The sequence below is a fragment of the Mugil cephalus genome, chromosome 3 (assembly GCF_022458985.1).
Source record: "Mugil cephalus isolate CIBA_MC_2020 chromosome 3, CIBA_Mcephalus_1.1, whole genome shotgun sequence".
In the NCBI taxonomy this organism is placed as follows: domain Eukaryota; kingdom Metazoa; phylum Chordata; class Actinopteri; order Mugiliformes; family Mugilidae; genus Mugil; species Mugil cephalus.
In genome coordinates, this window is record NC_061772.1 from 6,639,058 (window position 1) to 6,667,057 (window position 28,000).

General features: G+C 42.3%; 1 protein-coding gene across 4 annotated transcripts in view; it reads right to left on the bottom strand.

The window, feature by feature from the left end:
• The window catches only part of sox6 (SRY-box transcription factor 6), a 127,477-nt gene that overhangs the window by 52,949 nt on the left and 46,528 nt on the right, over positions 1–28,000 (bottom strand). For all 4 annotated transcript variants that reach the window (XM_047580821.1, XM_047580820.1, XM_047580818.1 and 1 more), the window contains 3 exons: positions 27,790–28,000; positions 10,976–11,065; positions 774–946 (listed from right to left, as the gene is read on the bottom strand). In XM_047580821.1, the coding sequence (XP_047436777.1) occupies positions 774–946; positions 10,976–11,065; positions 27,790–28,000 (474 nt within the window). The remainder of the gene's footprint in view (positions 1–773; positions 947–10,975; positions 11,066–27,789) is intronic.

Below are 28,000 nucleotides of genomic sequence, written 5' to 3' on the forward strand. Positions count from 1 at the left end.
CTATGACCAAATGCATCACTCCAAGGTATATGGTCTGTCTCTTCATTTACCACAGGAAGGTCTGAGAGTATGCTGTGAAAACTCTGAGTGAACTCCACGCTGATAATTGACTCATAGCCATTAGGGTGGCTGCTGATAATAAAAGTGTCGCCCGTGCGGATAGTTTGTGTCCTTATTTCTTCCAAGATATTAACACACTTCATGGCCTGTGCTAATTTGCTGATTTGTACAATATGGCTCATTGGCCTGATTTGTGCTGCAAATCTAATGCCAGGCTTGTTCTAATAGGAGTCGATTTATAAGATATAGAGGATTTCCATGTTTAATATAACGTTTAATTCACACATTCCCTCGCATTTGTTAGTACAAGTCATAATAACATTTTTCCTACCACGCAGCACAAATGTGGGCGTGAGAGCATGACCGAAATATCCGAGGCAATATAGAATATAGCATCTCTTAAATCTAATATTATTCCAAATTCTTTCCAAGGAGTGGGATTTTATTGGCACATTTCAGGCATGAAATGTAATATGAAATAGAGAGCTAAGTGACAATTTGTTACGAACCTATTTAATAAGGTTTGTTATTGAGATGAAGGGGGGAACCAGAGTAAACAAGATTAAAGGGGGAAGGGGGATTAAATGTTTTAAACAATAAGGAAAGAAAGAAACGGGCTGGGAACATAATATGACGGGGAGGGGAAAAGGGCAAGACAAAGAAGGAGCGAGTGATCATGTGATGGTGGGAAAAGAAAACAGTGAGCGGGTTACCTGCTCCTGCTGCTGACGGGCTAACTCCATTTGCTGCCTCTGTTTCTCCATCTGGGAGGCGGCGAGCTTCTTCTGTTCGTCGTGGGCAGCCAGGAGCTGCTCTCGCAGGCTGATCAGCTGGGTTATCATTGTGGAGAGCTGGTGCTCCTTTTCTGCCAGGCTCTCAGGAGTACCTGGAGGGAGAGAGAGGGAGACGGAGAGGAAAGGAAAGGATAAATACAAGGTGGAGAGCCCGAGTCATAAACATAAATAGGAGTGTGTGTTATGCACACCTGAAAGAAGAAAGGACTACTCAAACGGTTCCATAGTGACCGCGACTAAATGATCAGGATGTGAGCTTTGGGAAGAAAGTCTGCAGAGGGCCTTGATCATTGTATGCTGCTAAATATAGAAAAGTGACCATATTGTATACGCCGATCATCACATTGTGCTATTGTATCGTACACAATATTTAGTACAAAGAGAACCACACAGGCAGCAACCAACTGCAGTGAATTCACTAGAAAGTGTTAAGGTCACACACAGCCTGGAGTTGTCTGTTTTGCTGTAGCTGGTGTTCGCAGCTTTCAGAGTAAGAAAGGGAAGGAATTGTTCCCGGCACATAGACAAAGAGCTGCAGGGAGCTGTCAAACTGAGGTGGCAGCTTGTGTCAGACTTCCAGGGGTGACTATAGAGAGAGTGTTAAGAGTCACTGTTTGCCCCGGCCTCCAAACTACACACATTTTATTTACGGCAATTCCACCAACACATTATTGGGGGAATTTCTTCTGAACAGATGCAGCGCAAGTCACAACACAACATCAGAAACAATAGGCGTTCAGGATGTCAGTCATCATCAGACGGACCTCCGCTACTGTGAATACATACTTCAGTGAGAGACCAATGGGCTCATACTCTCTCTACAGTCACATGTCCGCACTGTGTGTGATAGAGAGAGCGGCTCCGCTGCCCTGCTCTCTCCCTCCGCCTAATCAATGCTAAGTGATCCTACCATTGACTTACACAGCCAACATAATTGCCAGTGAGAGGCTAGACAGTAACTCACTCTCCTCCCACTGCACTCCTGTGTGACAAGCTGATCTGGGGGGAACACGCGAAAAAACAGATAGGAAAACCGACAGCAGAGACCGAGACAGACAGTCACAGAGAGGGAGAGAGGGATAAAAGCCCGGAGATCCAGATAACAGTACAGTGAAGTCTGGCCCGGGGCCAACAGGAGCTGAATTCTTTCCTGGGTGTCTTCCTCTCGTCTCTGACCACATCTGTCTTGAGTTTCTCCGAGAGCTCCCAGGGGCCCTCTCCACTCAAACTATTTTAATTTGACTAAACACCTGATTTATTTTATCTCTCCGATGAGGAAAGCCGTTTGTCTTAATAGGGCCTGTCAACCTCCAGAACCCATTCAGGGCAATTTACTGGCAAGCTTGTCTGAACCTCAGTTTGCCTCCGCTCTGCCTCCGCTGCCTGCTGCAATGGAAGAGAGCTGCAATTCTCCATTTATCCTCCTAACGAAAAAAGCACCTAAAAGCAGCTATTCATTGGGCCTGTGCACGGTTTCCAAGGCTTGAATTGACTTCTTATTCACCCGACTACACTTGTTGTGAATGGCTTATCTGTAAAATTGATACAATCAGCACCAATTTTATTAACCTTTGGCTGTGTCCATGGAGGAGCTGGCTTTTACAGGTCACCAGCAAGATACATCAGTCGTCGCAATAAATCACTGCTATCAATAGAGTAGTGGGGAGCAGGAAGAAAGAAAAAGAGAAAGGGAGGGAGGAAAAAAAAATCATCATTCACACATGCTCATCAAGGCCATCGGGTCATAGATGACTCTGAGCTTGGAACAAAACATCACCTCCCGGTGACAGACTCTCAACCCGCCAATTACTTATTTCTGATGTCCCTCACTGCTTTAGGATGATCAAACTGTTAAAATAACGTGAAATTACCAAAACCTTCACAGAATGTACAGCATATACTGTGTCATTTGTCTTTGTGCGCGTCAATATGCGGGGAGACTTGTGCTAAGGGTCCACAGAAGGATGTGATGGGCTAGCCAGAGTGTGAAGTGCTCGGTCCTTCCCAGACACCACAAGAATACTAACAGAGGGCCCATTGTTTTAATGTTGAGCTGAATTGTGGGAAGCCTGAACCATTCTCTGTGCTGCAATTTAGGCTTTCCCCATTTGCACATTTCAATTGTAACTATTGAACAATTTGTTGGACCTTTTTCGGAATTCGAAAACACAAACGATTGAGATTAATTCTGGATGTTGAAGACGTTTAAACACAGTTTCTGTGTTTAAATAAGGAAACACAGTGGAAGGGTTTCCCCTTAGAAACTGTGCGCAGCTGAGCACAAAATCAGACGCATATGTTTTTTGTTGGCTGGTTAGTGTTAAAAATCTCTTTCTTCCTGCTTTAAATTATGGATCAGCTTTAAAATGCAGATAAAACTTTTATTGGGTGGTACAGAAGAGGAGAGTCGTGGTCTGTGTCTGACCAGCCTGCTGACAAAAGAGGCCGTTTCCTGCATATTGCATGGCTTTTAACAGGCGTTGGGCTGGGGTCTGCCTGTTAACATGTCTCCTCACATTGCGCTTCCGATGGCAGACGGACAACCCAGAGATGCCTTGGCGCTACATAAACCCCAGCAGCCAGCAGCGACCTAACATGTTGTGACATCCTCCTGGTAGACGACTGAGGCTCAGCAGGACAATACCAGCCTGTTACAGGAAGTGGATCCCTGGAGGGAGTGGTCATGCTGTGCTGACACTTTATTTAGTAAGTTTCTCAGACCACTAGGCCAATTTCGGATATTTCAGATTGACACATAGTAGAAGGAGACAGTAAAGCTGCGTTGTTCAGTTTCAGCCCATTCAACGTTCACCTTTTGAGATTCTGTCTCTTTTAAATGTCACAAAGTAGGGCAGAAAACATCAACGGGTGACTAAATAAATGATAAGAGAAAAACAAGCAGAGCCATGGTTGCTTGGGGAGGGACGGGGGTATTTGAGCCTTGGGGTCTTTGGATAAAAGGCACTTTGTAGGGGTGCGATTTGTTTTGTCCAATACCCACATCTCCCTCTCTCTTGGCTCCCTCCTCTCTGCTCTAATCAAGCAGTCTCTAATTTGGGTTCCAAGTCCAGTACCGGGGAAAAAGAAGGAGGCTTGTTACTTTGAAGAGTCCCGAGTGAATAACACAGATAAAAGATTCAGGCACAAAAAAAAAAGAAGAAAAGCGAGGGAGGGTGAGGGTGAAAAGGGGGAAAATCACAAGGCACCCTATTCTCTTCGCTTCCTTTGGTTAAGACAGCTGAGCCATTATGACCAGATCTCAATTGAGTTTTTTAGCACCAGAGGACTGGAATTTCTTTGTCTCTCTATCAGTCAGCTATTGTGGATGCTTCCATATGCTGCAAGCCTATCCTAAGTAAATTAGGACTTGTCTAAAAAGCAACGATTGTACCACGCTGTATCCACACACAGACCACACATAACTTGAATGCCTTTCGTGCCGAGGCTCTCTCTCGCTCTCTCTCTCTGCTCTCTCCTCTCTCCTAAAGCGTGTGTGAAAGCGGACACAAGTGTGCACAGATGTGTGTTGCACGCTGCTCCGATCGATAGAAGGTACGTGTCTCTGGGCAAATGCACGTGTGAGTGAACTCTGCGGTCACCTGACCCTTTGTCCATTCTTTCCGTGGAAAACACAAAGAGTCAATTGAGTAGCAGCAAACAGCTTATATTGGCACCTCCTTTAGTGTAGGAGGATGTTTCTTCAAGACCATGAAAACTGCCTCACAAAATACATGAAAGATGTTTTAATCTAATTTGTTTTAGTGATAATGAAACGGAAAACATTTTATTGTGTGGTCAAAGAAATGTCATTTTGAGGCGCTGCATTCGCAGAAAAACGGCAGTAACTTAGCTATGCCTTTGCCTTTTAAGTGCTGCACACGTGTGCACTTGTTCAGCAATGCTACAAGGCCATATGTGTTTCCAGTAATATGGTGTTAATGCGTGTCCATGTCCTACAACCAAGACAATATGAGCAACAGCTGTTTTACCTGGCTGGCTGCCTCTGCCATGATATAAAAGCTGTTAATCTTGCCAATAAAACCCCATTAACAAGCATAAGCAATGACTCACCAGCGCGTCATCCACTGGCAGCAGTGGCTCTCGGCCCCTCAAGCTTACCTATATGGTATGAATACATGCTTGTTCACTATGAAAAACAGCCCATAATCTTGTTAAACAAATTCAAATTTTCTCATTAAAAACAGCCACTCGTGGATGTTTTAGGCCTTTTGTGGTGTTATCTGTGTGTGCGCACATATATTTGAGTATTGGCAGATAAATAGGTTTTCTGATTGGCATATCTTCTGTAGGTCTGCTGTTCATGTTGAACAGTGATGGAGACTAATATTTTGATGATAGAGGAAGCTTCACTTCACTCTTCAGTATAATTATGATAATGTGACAGAAGCTCCAGCACTTGTCTATCCATGACACTGGACTAGGTACTTCATCAAAGCCAAGACTGTTGAGGCTCGACTTGGAGTCCCTGGGGGAAAGCATTTCACCTTTAGGACCTTTAGGTATATGTGTATATATATACATGTGCGTATATATGCATGTGTGTATATACATGTATATATCCAGAAAAGCATCATTCTTTGAGTTTAAAAATCAATGCGACAAGCCAGAGATCCTGGCATCACAGAGGGTGTATGTATGCTAAGCAGCCGCACATAGCAGAGATGATTACATGAAAACAAAGATTGTTTCCTTCTATTCATCTCTCATTGCCGGTATGATGATAAGCCCGACCTTATAATATAAAAAGAATGCAGAGTTTTCAAGGTCTCTCTCATACAAACCGCTAAAAGCGGTGAATTAGGATTTTAATGCTATCACTTTTTTTTTCAAAGAGCATTTATTTCATTGGTCTAACCTATACAACTGATCATTGATGAGCATTACTTTACACTGAGGAGAATGTGCATGTTTCCTTGATCTTTGCAAAATGGCTGTTTGAAAAGACTTTCAGACCGTTGTCTTCGATGGATAAGTGTACCAGCGAAGTCCGTGTTTTGTCTGGGTTTGATCCAGATCACAAGTGATATGCTGAAAAAGCAGGAATAACAGGAAGCAAAAGCAGCGGAGAGCGGGCCATGTATTCACAGCGTATATTAGAATACCTGTTTACTATTTAGCCTGTTAATGTAATTCTACTCATTAGATCTAACCAGAGATAATGTCTGTGTGAAGTCAGAGAGGCACAAGTGAATTCATGATGGCAGGAAAGCATCTCAAGCATCATGAAGAACAGAGGAGCACACAAAGCAGTTCCACTGGGCTTTTTCTGAAGCTGTCTAAAAGAAAATCACACTGACATGTACAGTACAAACTAAAGATGTAAAAAGATGCAATAATGTTCCATATACTATGTGCTTATGTAAGAAGTTGTTAAAAGCATTTTACACTGCTTTAATTTTTTTATATATTATTCAGCTATTCAGACCTAAAGTATGCAAAATAACAATTCACTATAGCATTAATTTACGTATCTGTTTTTGCACTGCTAGCACTACACTTGCATGATTTCATCCCCACCAGCCAAGTAAAACATAAAGGTGCTAAATTAAAAGAAATTATTGGTAATGACCTGCATTAAAATGAATACAGGGGAAGGAATAGTTTTAAAATGAATGAAATGAATGAATGGATAAAATGAATTACAGTGTATATTCTTAAGCGTGGTGAAGAGGCCCACATAAATGTAATATAGATGTGAAGTGAGAAAAAAATTGGATGTGATAGCACATAGTGCTCACTGTAGTAAAAAAAAAGATTACGCATGTAGTGAGGTCCAGGTAAAAAATGAATCTGAAGCAGTCAGTTCTGATGTGTTATTAAGCTCTTAAATGTGAGATCATGAGCTAAGAAATGACAGCTATGCAACATCCACCGTGCTTTAATCTGCTTTTTCCTTTTTCTTTTTTTTTTTAGCTGTGTATAATGTGAAGAGGAACACATTGATGCCGTGAATTGTCAAGAAGGCGATTGAGAAAAAACAGCCCACATTGCTTGATCTAAAAATTTGAGCTGGAATGTGCATTAGGTAGGAGAAGGCCTGAGGGGAAAGTGTATTTTAGCGTCCTTTATTGTCCCCCTACAAATGAGACAGGTATTTGTTTGTCAGCTCCGTACCATGCTTCACATTCTCCTCAAAAAGAAAAAAAGAAAGCGAATTACTAGCGTGCGCCTGTTTGTATGAAATGTACTACACATTTTAAAATGTCTTTAGTTGAACCACGGCAGACCAGTAAAATGGAATTCAAAACACTGAGAATTTTGTCACTATCGCACACATACACAAATACACAGCACATCAGCACAGCGCTTGCTTTTTTACCTCTATTGCCACAAGCTAAATTCCTCAATTCATTAGAGGAGAAAAACACACAGTCCAACACTCACATGCATTCATCTGGCAAATGTGGCCTGAGGAATAATGATTTACTGTGGCTCATATTTCACCTGAGTGCACAGGGCAAACAGTTGACTGAAGTGTTGTGGAGAAAATGCTAACTGAGGCATTTTTGACTGGAGCAACTGGACAGATACAGTTTTGTGCTATTTGTGTGAATGTTTTGGACGTTTGGGTAGAAATAATAAACATAATATACAGCGCGCTGTAAAAACACACAAACCATCGGGAATCGGCTATACGTGGTGATTGCACTCCGTCTATTAGACCTACAACGTCTGTTTTGCTGGAAAATGTACACACAGATATTTAGTTGTGTATCTCTGGTGCCATCTTAATCTCTAATTTTCAAGTGAATAATATTTTAAAGCTAAGCCACACAGCTGAACAATATGGGCTCTGTGCTCGCACACTGGACTCTTTTCTGTCTGAGCAGGAATGCAGCCAGCACAGGTAGGGCCAGCATCAAATCGGTCTCAGCTGCCACCCTGCCCTGCCCTCTGTTCTCTTCCTAAAGAGCTTCCACTTATCTGCCTGCCACAGGACCGTCTGTGTGCACCCGTCCACTGTCATGTAGTCACCATTCTCAAATTGATTGTGACAGTGCTAGAGCCCTGATTTCGACTGCCATTTCAACGCTAGTGTACAGTGTTAACCTTCTTTCTTTCTTTCTTTCTTTCTTTCTTTCTTTCTTTCTTTCTCCTTTCTGTCAGATTCCAAGAGAATAAATACAGTTTATGGTCCAATTTAGAAACTACATATTTTCTTCCAGTTTCAGTAAATGCTTGAGCAGTGCGTGTGTGTGTCTGTGTATGTGTGTGTGTGTGTGTGTGTGCGTGCGTGTGTCTGTGTGTGTGTGTGTGTGTGTGTGTGTGTGTGTTTTGGCCCCCGACGGGGGGCCCAGTAAACTGCCACTCAGCAGGGAAACTTAAACTGCTCTGTTGATTATGAAGCTCAAAGAGCCTGCACAGAGCCACAGAGCGAGCGTGCAGCAGAGATGATCCTTAACTGCCACGGGACACCGTGTGCCACATTTGTACATTTGTATACATTTCACAGGACATGTGAAATGTGTGTGGGCTTGCGCACGCAGCGAGCGCATCCGTGTATGAGCTTTCCCAAGCGCCCTGCATTATTAGACGTGCAAGTATCTCTTTCTCCGTCTACTTCTTTCTCCTGCACTCCTATTATCTACTACTCCGTGTGGTTTGGAGCCCTTCCAGCGGGCCTCCCTTTCTTGCTCTGTGGTTTTGTTCAGGAGATTTCATCGTTCCTGCAGATTGACAGCTAAGCTCAGGTATGAAAACAAACAGTTAGCTCTCGAATTGACTGGTGAAAAGAAATCCGCCACTAATGCTCCTTCACAAACTCTCCTTTCTGCCTTCCCCTACTGATGCTAAGCCCTAACGGCAAACAAGAAAAAGGCAGTTTGAGATTTGAAATCATTAACCCTTAATAGCATCATTCTACACGTCTGGCTTAAGCAAACTGACTCTAATGGATTACTGCGCTTGTTTCTACTTAGCAGAAGAAAAAAAATGTCTTAACCGGAAGAACAGCATACAATGCAGCCGAACGCACACATGACAATAAGCTATAATTATATGTGTCATCAGTAAGAGGTAATGGTTGGTTGGTTAGCAGACCTTGAAAAGCAAATCTCTGATGTTGTTGATACTATTGTTTTGTTTTGTTTGTTTACTGTACGTGCGTGTTCACCTCAACAGGATAAAGTATTCGGGGCATGTTTGAACACAGCTGCAGTGAAAGAATGTCTCTCTTTTCACGGGTAAAGCCTCAGGTCAAATTCTGTCACCCCTATTGTTTTTCATTTTTATTTGTTTTCTAAGAGCGAGCTGCAAAATCGTTTCCCCACCAGTCAGATTCCACCACTTGACAATTACTTGTCTTTCAAGGTTTTCGGTGGAACAATGTCAAAAAGAAGCATCCAAGGTGCTGCGTATAATTGGCTGAGGAATCGGTGAGCGTCAGCGTAGGATATGCAAGGCCACTCTGTTGGTAGGTACAGTAGTCTTTATTAGCCATTCTCTACTATCTTGCATTCATTTAAAACCTACTGGCATGTTTGCCTTTTGTACAGATTTTAACCTAACAATTAATGGACTCTCTGATTCATCATAACACTTTAGATCTAAATCATAAGGTGTTTTCTGCGTGGTACCTTTGTTTGTGTTTTAATTAGGTGGACCTTGTGCATCTCCAACCCTGGGCTTCTTTTTAATTGCCCGTATTTACATCAGGCAGACTTCAAACGCAGAGAGAGAGACATTTGTAAGGGTGAGCACAAAGCAGCCCTTTGAAATGTCTACAGTCATATGAAATGGCATGCTAATTAAAAATCTAAGGCTGCCTGTGTGATAGGAGAAGCATTTATATTTGTAACTGTGGTGTATAGACTGTCTCCATAACTCATCAACAGACAGAGGCCATAGTGTTTATTATCAGACTCCCTACCTGTTTACAGACCACCAAGTAACCTTCCAGTCCCCATTCATCAAACAGAAGAAATGCCCTCCCTGTAATTTAACAGACCTGCTTTCAAAAGGCTAAATCATTTTAAACATTTTACCCCGTGCACTTTGATCTACACGGGCATACAGTCTACTAGGACAGGTACAATGAATCTAGTTTACCAAGCAATGATTTATCCTTCAGTTCATTAAGGTTATTGCCAATGAATACTTATTAGAACGTTCAACAGCCGTTTTCCCTTCCCTTGCAGTCGGAGAAATTGTAATTCAATAATTGAAGCCAAACACTGGTTTTACTTGCCTACGTCACTCATGTTTTATGAAAAGAAACAATTAAGCAAATGGTGGAAACAGCAGTGATCTGTGAGCTTGTTATAGATTCGTGAAATGCCTTCGCGAAAGTTGGGAATACGCTCAAATCACTTCCCAGAAATAAAAACAAGACCCAGAAGGTTTACTTATGAAGGGATTCACTGAGGATGAGTGTAGGAGCCAGTGGCAGCCTGGTGTTATCAGCCAGCTGGTATTGTGCTTTCCTGCGCTAAACACACCAGCTTTCAGTAACAGTCAGTGCTAAGGACTAAGCAGGAGCCCTGCCCATCCTCAGCCCAACTTCACCTTGTCATAAACAGATTCTGGGGGAGTGCTGAGCTGCTCTTTACCGTGGTGCACTCGATACGCTGTGCAGGGCGTTCACTGTCAGAGTCAAGACATTCCACTCAAATGCGAGCTCACTGAGGAGACGACTCTGCGCCTCTCCGCACCGTCTCCTCTCCTCTCTGAGCGGCTTCTCTCCTTTCAGCTCAGCCATGCTCTGTTTACATCAAGCACACTTTGGGTTCAACAATTACCAGAGCGGCATGAACGCGCTGCTTGTGCCAGAGCAGGGTAGCAAGACTCAGGGCTGACTGAAGGGACAACAACAATAAACTGCTGACAAGCACGGAGAGCCTCAGAATGAGTCTAAATGGGCTGGAAGAAGGAATTTTAAAGAAAAAGCTTTGGACAGAGTTGGGCATTCCAACAAAAGATAAGGGAAGAGAGAAATGAGTGGGGCAGCCAAAGGCCTTTGTTTTATTTCAAAGTACAAGGCTTTTTCCTGATATTATACAGCGCTGCGTCTGATAGGAAATAGTTTTCTTGTTTGTTTTTTTGTTTATTACCCGGCACAAAGTGTTGTTTGTCTTGTAAATCTGCTCGAGATGCAGCCCTACCTTTTACTTCTGCCAGCAGTTCACTGGTGTTCAGCCTCTCCATCTTCTCTTTCCAGTCTTTAGAAAGAAGTTTCTCCATGCATGAAGACTCTAAAAAAAATAAGAATACAAAGAACTTATAAAGTCATTGTATCATTTGGTATAGCACTATTTTTTTGTGTGTTGTGTGTGGAAATCAATTAGTCTTATTATATTTTAGCAGATAAATCTGTTCACTCGGATGGAAAGTCACTGTATCAGATGAAAGAGAGGTATTTTATTTGATGGCGCTGCAGAGCAAACGTTGAAAGAGACTCAGTCTGACAGCTGAGAGATGAGCTAAGGGTGAAGTGAGGAGGGAAGCAGGCATTGTGGGGATAGCGTAAGGGCAGAGACACACATTAAGTGGGAGGCAAGGAGTGAGACTGGGTACGTCCCAACGTTCACATAGCTGCCAATGATGAAAACAATTAACATTTGTCCAGCGGACAATGAATCAAAGGAGGAATGGCTGCAATCTGCCATGCTGTCGCTGGTGTAGCTGATAAAGAACATACTGGGCTGGCTGACCCAGGCCTCCACCATCTCCACACTGCTAAGAGTTCAGCATGTTCCCATCAAACACCAGCAGTACAAGCCAGCCTCCAACCCTCCGCCCTGAGCCACCACCCGTAGAAACCGCCTCCACAGACAGCAGCTAATGTACAACCTAATATACACACAAGGGCTGTGCTTCTTTATTTCTAAGAAGGATTCTCCCCACGTTTCATCTCATGCCTGACAATTATACAGTTGTTAAAAAGCATTTTTTTTCTAGATTTTAAGCAAAATTCAAAACCTAAGCAGACATAATCATTTTTAGGTCCTGGTGCACTTTAACTAACAGTCTAACCACGTGCAGCATCTGACTGTAGATCATTACAAAGTAGTTCTGCCAACAAAACGGTTTGGTATTGATGTTTGAGTTTTTAGTCCAAGTTGGACATAAGGTTAAACAGAGGAACAGGGGGAGTCGCAGGCTACATTCTGGACTTTTCTAGTTTCACCATTATCATCCTCGACATCAAACAGAGAGGGTATTTATACAGCGGAGGATGTATACAAGTGTTGTGTCTTTTTATCCGTCTGAAACATCTCTTGCCCATTTCCACAAACCAAACACTGTTGCTCCATCTGACAAACACACTGACTTCAGAGGAGCGGGGAGTAAAAGGGGGTCAGTAGTTCTTGTGGCCTTGTTTAAGGATGGCTTTCACAGAGATCAAGCAGAGTCACCATTTTGTTTGATTGTCCACTTCCTCCAATGTGATGGGGGTCGACAGGACATCTTCAGCTCGGGGTCATTATAACATTACTTCTGCTTTATTGACTTTTCAATTCCCTACTCACAGTTTGTCCCCTTGACCCTAAGACAGGGAGAGAGAAAAGGCTATGTGTTTTGTGTGTGTTTGTGTGTGTTAACTCCCTGCATGGCACAAAGATCACAGATCTTAAAACAGGGGTTAAGGAAAGGGGGAGTAGCAGAGTTCAGCTCTTCTTCTCTGCCTCTCACCCCTGGGTGAGACAGCTTCCTCTCCCAGAACAACAAACTCCCTTCAAATCATAATCCTCAGACAGACTGAGCAACTCCAGCGCTTGACATTCTCTCCCCCGACTGGGGAGCGCAGAAAAGGCATATTTTTAAGTGGTGTAAAGGCGAATAAAACAAACACGTTGAACATAATGTTAATAAGCACGCATATGCTCCCTCTCCTTCACACACACACACACACACACACACACGTATGCACGCACACTTTCATCACATATGCTCCTCCAGCACTTGATCATTAAGGAATGCACCAACAGTTGGAGATAATGTGGTGCCAGCTTCCATTCTCCTCCAGTCCTCCCCCTCCCTTCCACCTCCCTCCCAGGAGAGCTGCCGCTCCCTCACTTCTCCATCCCCTCAGCTGGGCCAGACACGACCTGCCAAGTCCTCCAACAGGAGAGACTACAGCTGGAATGTGCTGCTGTCCTCCCTGCCTTCCACCTGGGAGAGGTGAATAATGACCTGGATTAGTCTATAAAATAACTCTCAAACACCTTTCAGTGTTCTTACAGTGTGGACAAAAAAGGCAACCAAAAATGGATTTGGTGGAAGCCCAGCAACTTTTGCGCAGGCGTACTCAGGCAAAACAGTAAATGAGTCAGATGTCTGGCTTTTTTCAAAGCACCCTTCCACAGCATTTTCCTGAAGAATTTAGATTAATAGGAGGAATGCTATTTCAGTTTCTAAATGCCTGTCTGTTTTCTCAGGAGAAATTATAGATGCCAATAGAAACACTGGTTAGTGTCAACATACCAATTACTGTCAGGTTACGACAGAGAATGTCAAAAAATGATACGCACTGTATTCACCATAAAATAACAGCTTATTTGTGATAAAGGATTCACACTTGACTCGTAAGTGCAGATGTATAAGTCTTTATGCCCGTTAGTGGTGCACTTCTAAAGTATTCAGTGTAAAGAAGAGTTGGGCTCTTGTGTCCTTTCAAAGTAGGACATCACATGCTGGGGAATTAGCTTAAACAAGAGAAGAGTCCAGTGAGTTTATTTTTATTTTCCTATGGGGGCTCTTAAATCTCTCGCACACCCACCCCTTCCATTTTTTCCCTCCCCCTCTCGAGATAAAATGCTCTGTGGCTGGGGAGCAGGCCATTCAGCTGGGATGAGAATGGAATGAAAACAATAGCCCTTATCAGGCTTTTATTTACATTTTCCCAGCGTCCCTGCAGTAGACAGCTTGGCTTGTCACCAAGCCCTGATCGCCCCACTGGACTCAGACCAACTTCCTCCAGCCCCAGCGATTCCAATGGTCCCTATGGACCCTTGCCTGGCACAGACCCCCTCTGCTCTGCAACGAGCACAGATAGCAACATAGAAGACAAAACTACTGGAGTGTGTGTCCAAGACGTGTTCCCATTGAGAGGGAATGGTTTCTGGACTACTAAGCCCGTCTGGGTCTCATTGTCTCCTCCCTGGGACTGGTGCTGTATAGCTGGAAAAATGCCCCAAACCCTGCCCCCCCATTTTTTTTATTTATTTTTTTTTTCAAGTGGCACTCAGAATAAAGTGAATAGTCAGCACTGATTTAATGCTGCCAAATTCAATATGTCTATCTGGTATCAGGGCTGTCATCTGTGGTATACAGTGTTCCTGTGCAGGCATTCTGTGATCTTATTGATGTGGGTGAACAGGCGCAGGGATTGAGACACCTAAAGCTAAGATGAGTTGGCTAGATTAGGCTACATCTCCTTTTTTCACTGTATTAAAAACAAAGCTAATGATCCTCATAAATCTCAACAAAGGAATGTTTCTAGGTTGATGTGTGACATAAACAAAGCTTTCAGCACCTGGCAGTCAGTGGTGCCAGAATATCATGTTCAGTGTAAACCACAAGCTATGAGGCAGGTTACTGCTATCTGTCCTGACACCGACTGACTCCCGGACAGTCTTGAGGAAAAATATTGATATGATTTCTGCTCTTTGTCTGAAATCTTTCTCTGTCTCATAATTTTCGGTGCACTCCCACAGTTTTCCCTCTCTGCACTGTTTCAAGGCAACGGCTAATAATCTGAAGTTGTTTTTTATTTTTCACACAACCGAGATAAAACACTCTTAATATATTGAGTGCTAGTTAGCTTTAAATGCCTGTGACTGAGGAACGAAGGTAGGGGAAAGTCATTCGAAAATTTATGTTTTTATTGCCGCTGTAAACGGAGTGGTTCATTCGAACGATCATCGCAAACTGTAGAAAAGAGTGGCACACCAAATTGACAAATAAATGCCGTCGCAAACAAATCAAATCTTGTCACGTTGGAATTGGATTGGACAGTAATAAAGCAGATCTTAAAAATTCACGACACACTAATTTTCAAATGGCTGCCAAGATTGCCACGGAGATGCGAAGCACAGTGTGTCTATTAAAGTTAGTAAGTAATCCAGCTCTGGCAAAAAGACCATCTTCACTTTGACGTATCAACGTTTTAATCTGCTAAATTTGTTGATGCAATGAAACAAGACATCATGTTTCAAAGACCGTGACTGCCTCAAAGCACAAAAAAAAAATGGTTTGTTACAACACGCAGCAGTGGGTGTTTTATTACCCTGTGTTGTCAGCAATGAAAACGTTTCAACTGTCTGCCACCACATTCTGAGCTCCTCTGTGTGCACTGTTCTCCCGGGAGAAAGATGATACTTGTGTGCGAGTGTTTGTTGTGTTGAAAAGCCGTTGGCAGAGAAAAGAGGGCTATCTAGGAGAGTCAAATTAGCCATAAGTCATGGATAAGAAAGTAAGAGACCTCCCCTTTAGCATCGGCCTTGTATATCAGTTGTCTCGGCCTCAAGGGGAAACGTGTAATTACCAAATCAATGATCAGCTGACACTGACCATATAAATAATTTCCTGCCTTCAATGCAGAGCATCGGACAGTGAGGCGGGTAGGGAAACAAGCTGCCATTTGCAATGAGGAAGTGAGGAAATGAGGTTTAGACTCTCCCAACAAGTATCATCTTGAATGGAGTGTATTTTATAATCCAGTCAACTGAAAGAAAACTAAAGTCAAAATGAAATGTTAGGAACAGCTGCAAACAAAACTAAAAAGAAAAATGCATTAGAGAAAGTATATTTCTTGTCACACTTTCAATATAGCTGCAGAAAGTATAAAAATGACAGTTTTAATTATCCTAAAAAACTAAAAGGTCTAATGAAGACAGCAATGAGCTGACGACTTGTACATTACGCTGTACAGTTTTAGCATATTTGATTGACTTTATTGTGTTGATTGTATCATGTGATGAGAGAACTGTTTCTTAAATGGAAGGACCGAAATAGCTTTGAAAAACAGACGCTCAGATCTCCTACATTCAACGTTAGGTACAGTATATTTCTTTGATGAAGGCATAAATTCAGGCTCAGAAATAAATCTGTCTGAATCTCAGTCAGAGAATGATAGGCTAACGTCTAATTTCCCATCCACTCTGCACTACATGGGAAACAAATCAAAAGTCGAGATTGATAAGAAAAAAAGAAAAGAAAATGACTGTGACACACTCCAAGGAGTCCTTTGAATATCTTAATCACAGACACACTAAAAACAAGACCCCATCATCACACCAAATAAAACATAATAATTACAAGAGGCAGGCAGGGAAGTGAAATGCAGAGAGAAAACATGTTTTTGTCATTCAGCCGGTAGACCCTGAGACAACAGCTGTTGGATGCTGCAAATACTCCTGAAGTCTCCATAATCATGGCGTTATTGAAGTGAGGACAAAAAGGGCACTAATTGCAAGGGAGCAATTGGAACGCAATAGGTTACACACCCGGGTGATGCTGCACAATGCAAACGTTAAAGAGGGAGCTGGGGGAGAAAAAAAAAAAAAGAAAAAAAAACACATTCTGAGCACAACACTGCGTTGTCGCTCATTTTCAGGCAATTACCTTTCCTCGTTGTCAACAGTTGTAATAACCGCTACCGTTTCCAGAAGACTCTTTGGTGCAGTTAAATAATTCAAGCTTTTTTAATATGTAATTACTAGTGCTGGCATGCGTAAATAAAGAGGTCCAGCTCCTTGAGACATGTCGGTGTATTGTGGAGCACCTGCACCTTGCGGTGGGCTTTCTTTAACTGACACCTAATCATTATTCCACTTGGTGAACATCTCTGTTAGTCACCTATCCTGTTTGGTCATGTAAACAGTTGCTATAAATATACTGTAGATAACCTTGATGAGAAGCGCTTCCTCTAAGGTTGCGACCGAGAACACATCACCTCTGTTTCAATACTTCTCTGCTCTGTTCCAACTAAAATCAGCCACTTGTTTTTCAAACTGGTTAGGTTTTTTTTTTCTATCACATGAATGGATTTTTCAAAAATGGGTGTCTGAGGCTTTGTAAAAGATGAGGGCTGATTTTATTTAAAGGTATTGCCTGTATTCACGATTAGCAAATGATGGCCTCAGAGACCGAAAGTTCCACACATGCCGTCACAGGTACAAAATATTACACGCCATGCAATTTTTACGCAGGGAATTCCGAGTCGCTGTAACTTCTTTAGCGCTTTGGCGTTTTCCTCAGACCTGCGTGCCAGTGCACACACCGGCCTGCGTGACCGGGTACTCGTCCCCTTTCCCCTCGCATTTATCTGTGCTGACCAACGTGTTAATCCCACAGTGTTGACCTGCCCATTCTGAGAAACCGTATACACGCGCAGCACCCTGACCTCTCTAAATAGGACACGTGTCTATCAAGCATATATGAATTAACCATCCCCAAGAGGCTTCACCTCCTGAGCTGAGCAGCATGTGACCTCTCCCAATCCATTTTACTGCGGCACTCTGTGGCAATCAGGCTTGAATTATTAAAGTGAGCAGTGAGCAATGATCAATTCATTGCGGCCCTTGCTCGCAGACTGCCTGGCCGTACTTCAGCAGAAATGACATTGAGAACACTTGAGTATGCTTCCAGACAATGCACATAAATGTGAAATATGTCAGACCCAATATGTCAATAATCATAACTGTACAGGCTGAGGCCATGTCCAGGCTAATCCTACAGAAATGCTGCTAGATGACAACAGGGTGAGCAGGTTTCAGTGCTGCAATTCCATACAAGGCTTTCTTGGAAGATGGAGTGGGAGAAGTCGGAGAACAGAAAAGAAGCTTTTGTGCCTTGCTCCCTGGTAAAGCACCTATAGGATTAGTTAATATTAAATGGTTAATATTTGGTTAATATTTTGTATTTGTTGCTTTTCCAGAGGTTATGGGCCAGAAAAAGCCGAGATTCAGTCAAATCTCAGCTTTTTCCCACTTCCTATCTCCAAAAATTACAGATGCCAAAAAAACAAAAAACTAAAGCAGTTAAAGAGAGACGGAGATTGCAGGGAAGTATGTAACTAAAGTAACCTGGAAGTAGGAAGAGGTCAAGGAAAAAAATCCAATCAAAACTTCGTGAGGAGGAGATGAGGAGCCAAGATAAACCAGTACTCAGAGCCCCCAAAACTGCAATCTCCCCTTAAGCCGGAGAGTGGCAGCTGGCAGAACAGCTGGTGAATAGGATTAATGTCAGAAGAATGAAATAAAACTCAACATATGTCCGAGCCTGAGGTGTTGGGACTGTGCGTGATTGTGCCCCCGATGGATGCCATGTGTGCAGCTGGAAGGAGCTGCTGTGCTGCTCTGCTTTCCACCCCACAAGGTCACTTTTAAGAACTAGGACCATTAAATGCTTGGAGAGCAAAATGAACTTTTCATTCCTTTTTCTCTCCCCTCTTTGCTTTAAAGTCTCTATTCAGGCAGCGAAGTCGGTCTTTTGAACGCGGCTATTAATACAACGCGGTTTCAGATTGATCAGAGAAACGAACAATTGCTACTTTGATTAAATTAAAGTAGACTATATAGGACTACATGTTAAAAGATCCAGACAAGGTCAACAGAAAGAGGCTGTTTTATTAAATTTAAATCAAATAAAAAAAAATCTATTTTGGTCCTTTTTGTTTCTTTATACATTTTGTTATTTAATAATAATCAAACATACAATAAATCGCCATACCTTCATATATCTTAAATGTATTTTAGTTTTTTTTTTAAACAGCCGAAATACACTTCGGGGAAAAGATAAGTTTTACTGATAATCTTCAAGTGTGTTTGTTTTACTAGGAGGAAAAATAGACATTACTTCGGGATCTCAGAAAATGCTGATGACTGAATCAACACTTGGGAAGAACGTTATGAGGAGAAATATGCGGACTTGATTTCAATTTATAATTTCCATTTGATGTCGGTAATCATTACGGTCCACACACTGTAATAAATTATAATAATTTCACACAAAAATTAAATTACTGGGTACCTTGCATTGGAGAGATTTTTTGGGTACCCTGCAATTTAACTGTCAGATATAAACTTGCCTGCTAATCAATGCTCGAAAACATTCACATTTATTCATCTATGTTAAATTAATAGATGTGTGAAGAAAACGTGGGGTACTGTGATCATGGCGGTTCAGTGTGATTTAGTAAATTAATGGGTGTCTGACTCTACAAGGACAAAAAGAGACTAATAGGATCCACATGAATGCATTACAATTTGCAGTGAAGCCGAGTGTCTAGTGTGGATGTTGAAACTTTATTTCAGAAGAGCTGGACAACCACGATGCGCTTCGGAGCCTGAACCATGTGATGAGCAATTAAAAAAAGTACAAAGGACATGAATACGCTGGGTAATATACTGCACTCTTCGTGATGCAGCATATTGTAAATATCTATGTGCGTGAATGTCCTCCAACTGTTTGCTACATTCTCATTTCGTATTAATTTAACATTTTTTTGTGTGTGTGTGTGTGTGTGGGGGGGGGGGTCTAAACTTTTACACTTTTTGCACTTTTTTACAAAAAATTGTAATTAGAGTTGTTTAATGAATCCCACAGCCAACTTTGTTTACCAAGATGCCAGAGTCCAGGATGTACACATAGTGCCTGTAGGAATGTAAGACCAAAGGTCACTATTTTTAGATTATTAGTTGCTGTATGAGGGGAAAAAAGGGATGCATGCACCCAACAAGAAATAAATAAATAATAACAATAATAATAATTTAAATAAAATAAATAATAATAATAATTTAAAAAACACTTTTCAGCTTCTGTATGGATTAATACAGATTTTTCATGTAATTTCTGTGGTCACCATATTTGGATCGAACAATTTTAGAATTAGATCAATAATGAATATAATTTGAAAGAGTTATAAATGAATACTTATTACACAGCACTATTATGCCTTGCCGTGCCTCTGGATAAAGAAATTCTGAAGTAACCATAGGACTTCTAAAGGTTAAATGTTCCAACTCAGATGAAGTCCCCATTCATTTGCCCGGAGCTAAGTGTCTCAAAGTGCTGTTGTTCAAGTTCAGCGACAATAGAAGCTGTATTTTTTCTTTTCATTGGGCCCATTCCCTTTCTGTGGGATACAGGGCCATATGGACTACGACCTGCTGGGCAAAGATAGAGAAATTTGCTTCTCATGAAAGAGGGAGCTCATTGGTCCAACTCACAACAGGGAGGTTAACAACAGGCTTACAGTATGGACTTTGTTGGGCGAAGTACCACCCACCAAGAAAGAAAGAAATGACTGGGAAGAACAAAAGATAAGTTTTACCAAAAGGAGTGGAAGAAGTAAAATGTTTGTATAATACTAATATCAACTTTTGTTTTAATGGTTTTCCAATTTGGATACAATTAAGAAAATGTCGGCACCGACAGGTCATGACTTTTAATTTTAAATCATCACACCATCCTTGCTTAGACCCCATAAATATGCACGTGATGACATAGTGGCATCAATCGCATATTAACTGCTAGTCCAGTGTAGTCCCAAAGATTACACTGAAAATGATTATCATCACTGGAACTCAGGCTTTGCAGTGTAATAAAACCCATTTCTCTTCATTTCTTCTGACATTTTCATCTCGTCTTTCTGTGCACGTAATGTTGAACAACCACTGAGTGGGAGGAAACATATGCTCATCACTACTGATTAAATAGTCTCTTTGTTCAAGAGGCAGCTCATCAGCATTTAGTGTAAGAAATCCATGCGTGCTGCTTGGAAAAAGAACAACAATGCAAATATGTTAATAGGCAGCATTGACGCTACTTGTCATGTTTGGTTGTGTCAAGGCGGATCTCTTAGCTGAATCGCTGACGTACCTCTGACTTACAGAACAAGCCTGAAATGTGCTCTGAAATCATTAGCAGGCCACAGAGGCTGTCTGTGCCCAGGGTGTGAGTTACACTCACACTATTTTGATCCTTGGTCAGATGACACCGGTTCTTTTGTCAAGTTATGTGTGGAGAATGCTTGGGAGCTGAATGCCACAGCTAGGACAGTGATACTTAGCTGGCACACAAATCTCCCAGTGTAACCCTACTGCAGGCATCCACACACACACACACACACACACACACACACACACACACAGCAGGACACATGTGCCCTCGCTCTGCCCCACATCCCATTGTGGAATTGCCCCTGTTCTTCCCATTTCTGACGGCACTGGCCACTCCTCCTCCTCCACTCTACTAGCTGTGAGGTATTTATACGGCTGTATCCATGTTCATTTACACTGCAAAACCAGGCTATTGGGTCATCTCCAAATTCTAGACATCTTCCAGCAATTACAAATATAGCAGCATAAATAGCATCTCAGCGCACCATCTCTGTGTCCCTCCGAAAACTGCAGTGTCACTTAGAAAAAGCCGTTACATCGCGCTGATTTACTCATTTTGTCACTCAAACGCAACACTTGGGTAGATGAATTCACAAAATGTATCAATTTACCAAATCCTCCATTTATTTTTATTTTTTTTTCTTGCAGAAATGGTGATGTCACTGACTCGGTTTCTATGCTGTGCTTATATAAATGCAGTAGATGAGGCATACCTACGACCAGCATGTGGGTGTGTGATTCCTTAAAGACAAGTAAGCCTCTGTGCAACCCTGGCTGCGATTTGTCTCTCAGAGACACCCGTTTCCTCCTATCAAGGGGTTCCTGTGCAGCCAGTAAGCCAGGATCACAATGGGAGTTTTGTGCTGCATGGGTGCAGGGGGACACGCTCAACAGCTGAAACCCAGGAAGATGGCCCCTGGAATGCTCCACAGCAGTTGCTACTGTTGACTAATCGGAATATGAGAACTGGGGAAGGTGATCTTGAATGCAAAGAATGGCACATTGAAGAAGCAGCTGCTTGTTTTGTCATCTGAATGACCAAGACAGCAGAAAGGGTTCCCGTTTTGAAAGGGGCAACAAAATCTATATCTTAGCTTGTGTAAAGTGAAACCTGTGTTGGCCTCCTTCGCCCTATGGGGACGCGCTTGTGTTATGCGAGGGCTCTGTTTTGGAACAGATAGTAAATATATAATTCAGCAGAGGACCGGGCCCTCTGAGCTGCCTGCTCCCCTCATAGAGCCACTCCATTTAGTAGTGGGCTCTGATCTCAGGCTGGCAGACAGGCAACTTTGTCACCAGAGAGCAAAAAGAGATGGGAGACCAAATTTGCAGGAGGAAGGGAAATGTTGATTTGGATCAGATAAGGGTGAAAAGATCATAGAAAAACTGAATCATGGAAAAAAGGAGGAAGGACGAAAACGTGATAAGGATGGGGCAAAAACTAGAGAAGGAGGAAGAGGATGGGAAACTAAGGAGAGGGAGGAGTGAGGGGGCCGGGTTTCTTTTTTAGTGAAAGTTCACATGTCAGGCTGGCAGGCTGCCCGCGGCATACAGCCGAAAAAATCTATTTAACGTCTGCTTCACAGGGTGACAAGAGGGTTGATTGGCAGAGAGCAGAGAGCCACTTTTGATCATGTGTCCTAACAAGCGATTCCAGCTCATGTCTCTTCAGCCTGAACAGATCTACGTTACCTATTCAAACAAAAGTGACAGACCAGAGCACTGCTCCGCTGAGCTGGTGCGCCGCGCCACAGGCCAAGAGAGGACACACACACACGCGCGCACGCACACACACATACATACATCAGGAAAGCCCCCACTGACACATGCTGTACATGCAAGCGTGCACACGCAATTATGTTGGCTATTTGATCAAATAGATTACTTGTATCGTGATAAGGAGCCTGGTGAAATCATGTTGACAGAAAGAACACATTATTAAAGGAGCTGGGAATGTGGAACATAGGAGAGACGACTGATGTTTTGCCTGCACGGTATATGTTTCCTGCCAGGAGGGTCCAGGCCTTTCGCTGTCCTGTAGGAAGCTGCAGTCAGAGGCAGCGTAGAGCTATGTTTGAAGAATGCCTCAAAATCTGCAACCAAGGCAACTGGGTTTCCTGTCCTCATTGCATATGCATAGAGTCAGAGGCTCGTGCTCAGATCATTATAACAAAGATTCCTATTAATTAGGTGGGATAAAGCTGAACCAGATGACATGGCAGCTGGGATGAGACGAGAGGGGAGAAGGGCGGGAACTAAAAGAGGAGGGGAGAAAGCGCATCAGTCTGTTTTCGGGGGAGGAAGGTGAATTTTTTTGTGGCGAGATGTATATTACAGGTTATCTGTAATAAACCTTTAGACGGTATTTCTTCTAAATCTTCTGAAAGCCAAATTTAAACTAAATAAATTCCCCCCAAAATAAATCTGTTGACACTCTGTAGCACCTGCAGCCAATTTCCCGTGAGCTTGCATGTAGAGTCAGCAGGGGTTGTGACACTGACAGGGGACAGTGTTACAACAGAGTCAAGAGTTCATCAGTGCTAATCAGACCACAGGCTTAGAGCTGATCCTATTCTCTTCCAAAGCTTTCACCCATCCCTGAATCTCATTACATGGCGTGTTGTAATAGAGGATAATGACCTGGGGCTACTCGCACAATGCTGATCACTCCCCCACACTCAACCTACTGCACAGTCATTATACAGTGATAATACACAACCTCGCCAGGGGGATTACACTTACAAATAGAGAAGTGGTGATAAAGGCTGAGGCAGTGGAAGACAGGTCTAAGTGGTAACATGGAACCACATACAGTTCACACATATAACCCCGCGCCCGAACACAATTAGTCCAGTGACACACCCTGCTGTGTCGCTTTTTGTCGCAAGCAATGCTTTGGTTACCTGCCGCTGTAATAGTGGAACTCTTTTCTCAGTAGCCATTAAAAATCCTTCTACCTGAGATTAAAAAGCGGTTGCAGTTTGGCTGGTGGTGTGGCTTTCCTTTTGCTGAGCTAATTAGCCATGACTCTGTCAAAGGGCTCCAGGTGTTCAGTATTCTGCTACCTACTGCACCTACTGTATCCACTCTGACTCACCAAAAGACTGAACAGAAGCCTCTTTTTTGTACTTTAGTCTTAACATATTCTTTATGCCTGCTTGCCATTTTTTTCTACAATGAAATTAAGTTTGTAGTTATAAATTATGTGTGAACCGGATTTAAGACTTTTGACTGGTTGTCTACATGCAGACAACAAAGGTTAACTTTGACCTACTAAGGAGAACAATTCTTTTGAAAGACGGTTTTAGAAAGCTCTTTTAAACTGCGCGATATGGACTTGCACAAAATAAGTATGCTTTTTCCCCACTGTGGAATAAGATTATTTTATCTTAACTTTGGGAATATTTTATGTGTCACGGTGATGCATTTTTATCTTCTAATTCCTCCCTACCTCATTTAACAAAAAAATTAATGTAAAATTTGAAGTTTATTCTAAGGACGGGAGTGGGTGGTCCTTCATTCAAATTATACAGCATGCATTAACAAGCAAAAACTGCAAAATTTGTGGAGTGCTCAAAACGTGGGATGCTACTTAAACGTCATTATTTACTAACATTATTAGATACATATGACAAGGTTTAGAAACTGTTGCATTGTGAACATGTAAAACCGCTGCTGTCCATTTTTCAGATCTGTATACCACACATTAAGAAAACTACTACCATACTCAACAGAGAAAAACAAAGGATAAGACTGTCTCTGCTTGAGCGTATCACTCAGTAACATTCAGTGCAGTGCTGGTTGTACTGGCAAGGACTCAACAAGTAGATACTGAGCCCAGGAAAATCTCTAAAAGCTAAAACAGAAGGCTGAAACCCAATTACCTGTCCTTGTCTTGGGGACAATCATAAAGACTCAGCACGCAAGTGTTTCTGTTTTGACTTGCGCAGTATTGATTCATACTTTAGTGCATTATATAAAACTGTTCTAATTGCATGTGAATCAAATCAGGGTCACCTTGGGTTTTTATAATGGTGGCTGTTTTTCTTTTTACCCTAATACTTTATACTGACATTTTTAACTCTTGACAAGTGCTGTCTGGAGACTTATCCATAAATAATGCATTTACAATACCTAGTAAATAAACATGGGGCACAATCGTTAGCCCCGCTGGCAACTGGGCCTAATAGAGCTTTTACAGCAAAGGTGACTATTCAGCTAAATGCGGTGCTCGCTGCTGGGAGGACATTTTCATTCATTAGCACAGTCACAAGCACTTAAAGCACTTTAAGGACCAGAAATGGAGAGTAAGGGTGGACGGCTAGAGAGGGTGAAAGGGTACAAATATATAGAGATGGAGGGATGGAGGAATGATACCTATAACACTGAGCAGTGTCTATTGTTGTAATGTTTATTAGGCATTGTGGTAAATGAAGAAACCTGGCCATTTTGTTGAAGGGAGACGTACGACATTGCTGGAAGAATATCACTCTAATAATTTAGGCATTCTTTCCTCTGCTCATTCTTACTTAAATATCAGTTTAGCCAGAAAACAATTTCTTAAAAGATCTAATTGGTGATTTCCATTCGTAGTTCCCACAGCTTAACACAATCACATCTTAAAAAACAACTAATGAACCATCAACAAAGGCGTCCACACGGATGGACATTTTTCAAACAAAAGCTTCAATATGAACTCCACTTTTAAGTGGGATTTCATGTTCCACATCTAGACAATATAGTGTCGAAAAAAGTATTAAAAAAAAAGTCCAGACCATTTGTTTTCCCTCTAGACTCAGGGTCACTGCGTTTATCCTCTGCCCAAAAGGACAATGAACTATCTTGACCAGACGTGGAAGCCCAGAGAAGAATGGTAGCAGATGGTGGAAGCGTCTCTGTGGACCTCGGTGATCCCGACCAGGCAGGCACCAAAGCAGCAGAATTAGACACAACAGTTGTTGTGCGTAGATAAGTGATATATTTAGCTCATCTGTTGCTTGTGACACATTAGCAACCTCATTAAGACAACAAATGGCTTCTCCAACATTCTTGTTCTTTAATAGGTTAATCCTTCCCTTTTCATTTCCAACTGTGCGACTCTCTCCACAAACAAAGACATTAGATTAAGACTTCTCAAAGGTTTCTGTGAGTTTTCCTTAGGCAGTTTCTGAGAGTCCCTCTCCCTCCATTTTACAGTAATCACTGATCATCACCACTGCAGCTTCCTCGAGTGCTCTCAAGAACAGAGTATCTCTCAGTTTCTTGCAGCTTGGGGACAGCATACTGAACTTTGTGAGCCTCTTGTCTTCTGCTGTGTTCCCTGCTCAGAAACTAATTTCCTCCAACAAGGGAGTTTATTTTGGTGGTGATGATACACAGCGCATGAGGCAGACCAAGTCACTATTATTAACAGGAGATTAAAACAGCTGTATGGCACTCTAAAGCACCCTCTCCTCCCCGCGCTAACATACGGCCCTGGATTACAAGCTGCACTTGACCATTTAAATTACTGCAACAACCAGCCTTCCCCAGCTGGGGCTCATTACCATAACGCCCGCCGTCGCTACCGAGAGCGCTGACAATCTTGCCCTGAAAATCAACTCTGAAAGAGACAAAATGCATATGAAACATTTGCTTACCATACAGTAAAACAAAGCAAGTAGCCAGGGAACCACAATTTTTTTTTACTAACCAGAAATTGTTTTGTTAGGTGCTGCGGGCAGCTATTCTTGCATACAGGGACCTACTCCAGATCGAAGGCTATTGTCAAAAAGACTAAAAGCAAGAATTCTGCATATCCCTAATATTCATGTCTGAAAACATATAAGAACCAGGGGAAATAGGGAAATATGAACACTCCCCACAGAGGAAAATATATCTGCTGAATGGTCACATTTTCAGTCTGAACAGTGATATTCATAAAACCCTTCCTCTTTTTTTGGATATTTAAAATGGATGCATTTTGCTAAATTACCAATTTTAGTAGTCGGTTGATGTTTCTTCACTTGCCAGTGGCCGTGCCAGAGGTCATTTTGGTCGTTTCAATAGTCCAAACATTTGACTTGAAAAAAATCTCCTATTTATTGATGGTGATTCATCTTGTATTATCCAAATGGGAACACACACACACACACACACACACACACGAAAATAGTCCTTTATCAGTATGTGACTAAGTGATTGTGTCCTGCTATGCTGTAATACAAAGATCGCCAAACGAATACTTAAAAAAGAAGTGGCAGATTATTTTTAGGCTAACAGAGGTCTAATTTATTCATCTGATGAAGTGCTTAAGCTAAGAGCTCCCCAGACACCAAATGAGACACATGCATTCCCGAGGGGGTTTAACATTTGATTGGATGTAGTTATATTACTACAGCCCTAATTAAGAAGGGGGATGTGTTTCAGCAGCTCTTTCAAATATTTGTTTTTCCGCCATACTCTTGATAGACTGCAGGCTGTAGGAGTGAAAGTCAAGCAGGGTGAAACGGGTGCAGATATGACAGAGACCTAACAGTCTTATCACAAATAGGAACAAATTTTTTCCTCTGTGTCTAATTGTAAAACAAAATACAATGAATTGGATTTATTAATTTGGAGCATTAAACAGGTAGAATCCTTGAGGAGGGCTTGGGTAGTTTGTGGATAGCGAACTTTGATGAATAACTGCGCAGAGAGAAAATGTCTTCAGTGTAGCAAAATAAAAAGAGGTAATGTTCCTGGCATCAGGTCAGCACTGTGAGTTTTATAGTCAAAGAGTTTTCCTTGGCATAAGAGAAGACCACACTTATGCTGAGGTGCACTGCCACACAGTCTTTGTCACATTGGAAGAGGTTCAGAACAAACTGGAAATACTGTAACGTCAGTATTCCCGGTTTGTGTGTGCCCGCGTGAGACGGGGAGATACAGGGGAGGAAAGAGGCAGACGGGAACCGTGAAAATCATAAAAAAAGAGGAAAATTTGGGGAAGATCACGCACACTTAGGTTGAAGAAAGTCCTCGCTCCAAACACACACACACACACACACACACACACACACAGACACACACACACACACAAAGAGTCATACCGTCTTGTTCTGTCTTTGTCATCTCCTCCAACTTCTTCTGCTTCAGAGTGTCCACTACGTCTGCCAGGCTTCCTTTGCGGCGCTCGGGAGTTCCAAACGCTGATCCGCTCAGCAGGTCACTTCGCTCCCGGGCCCCCTCCTCAGGCTTGTGTGGGGAAGTGGAATTGTTCCGGAAGGAGTAAAGGGAACATACTTTATTGCTGTCAGATTC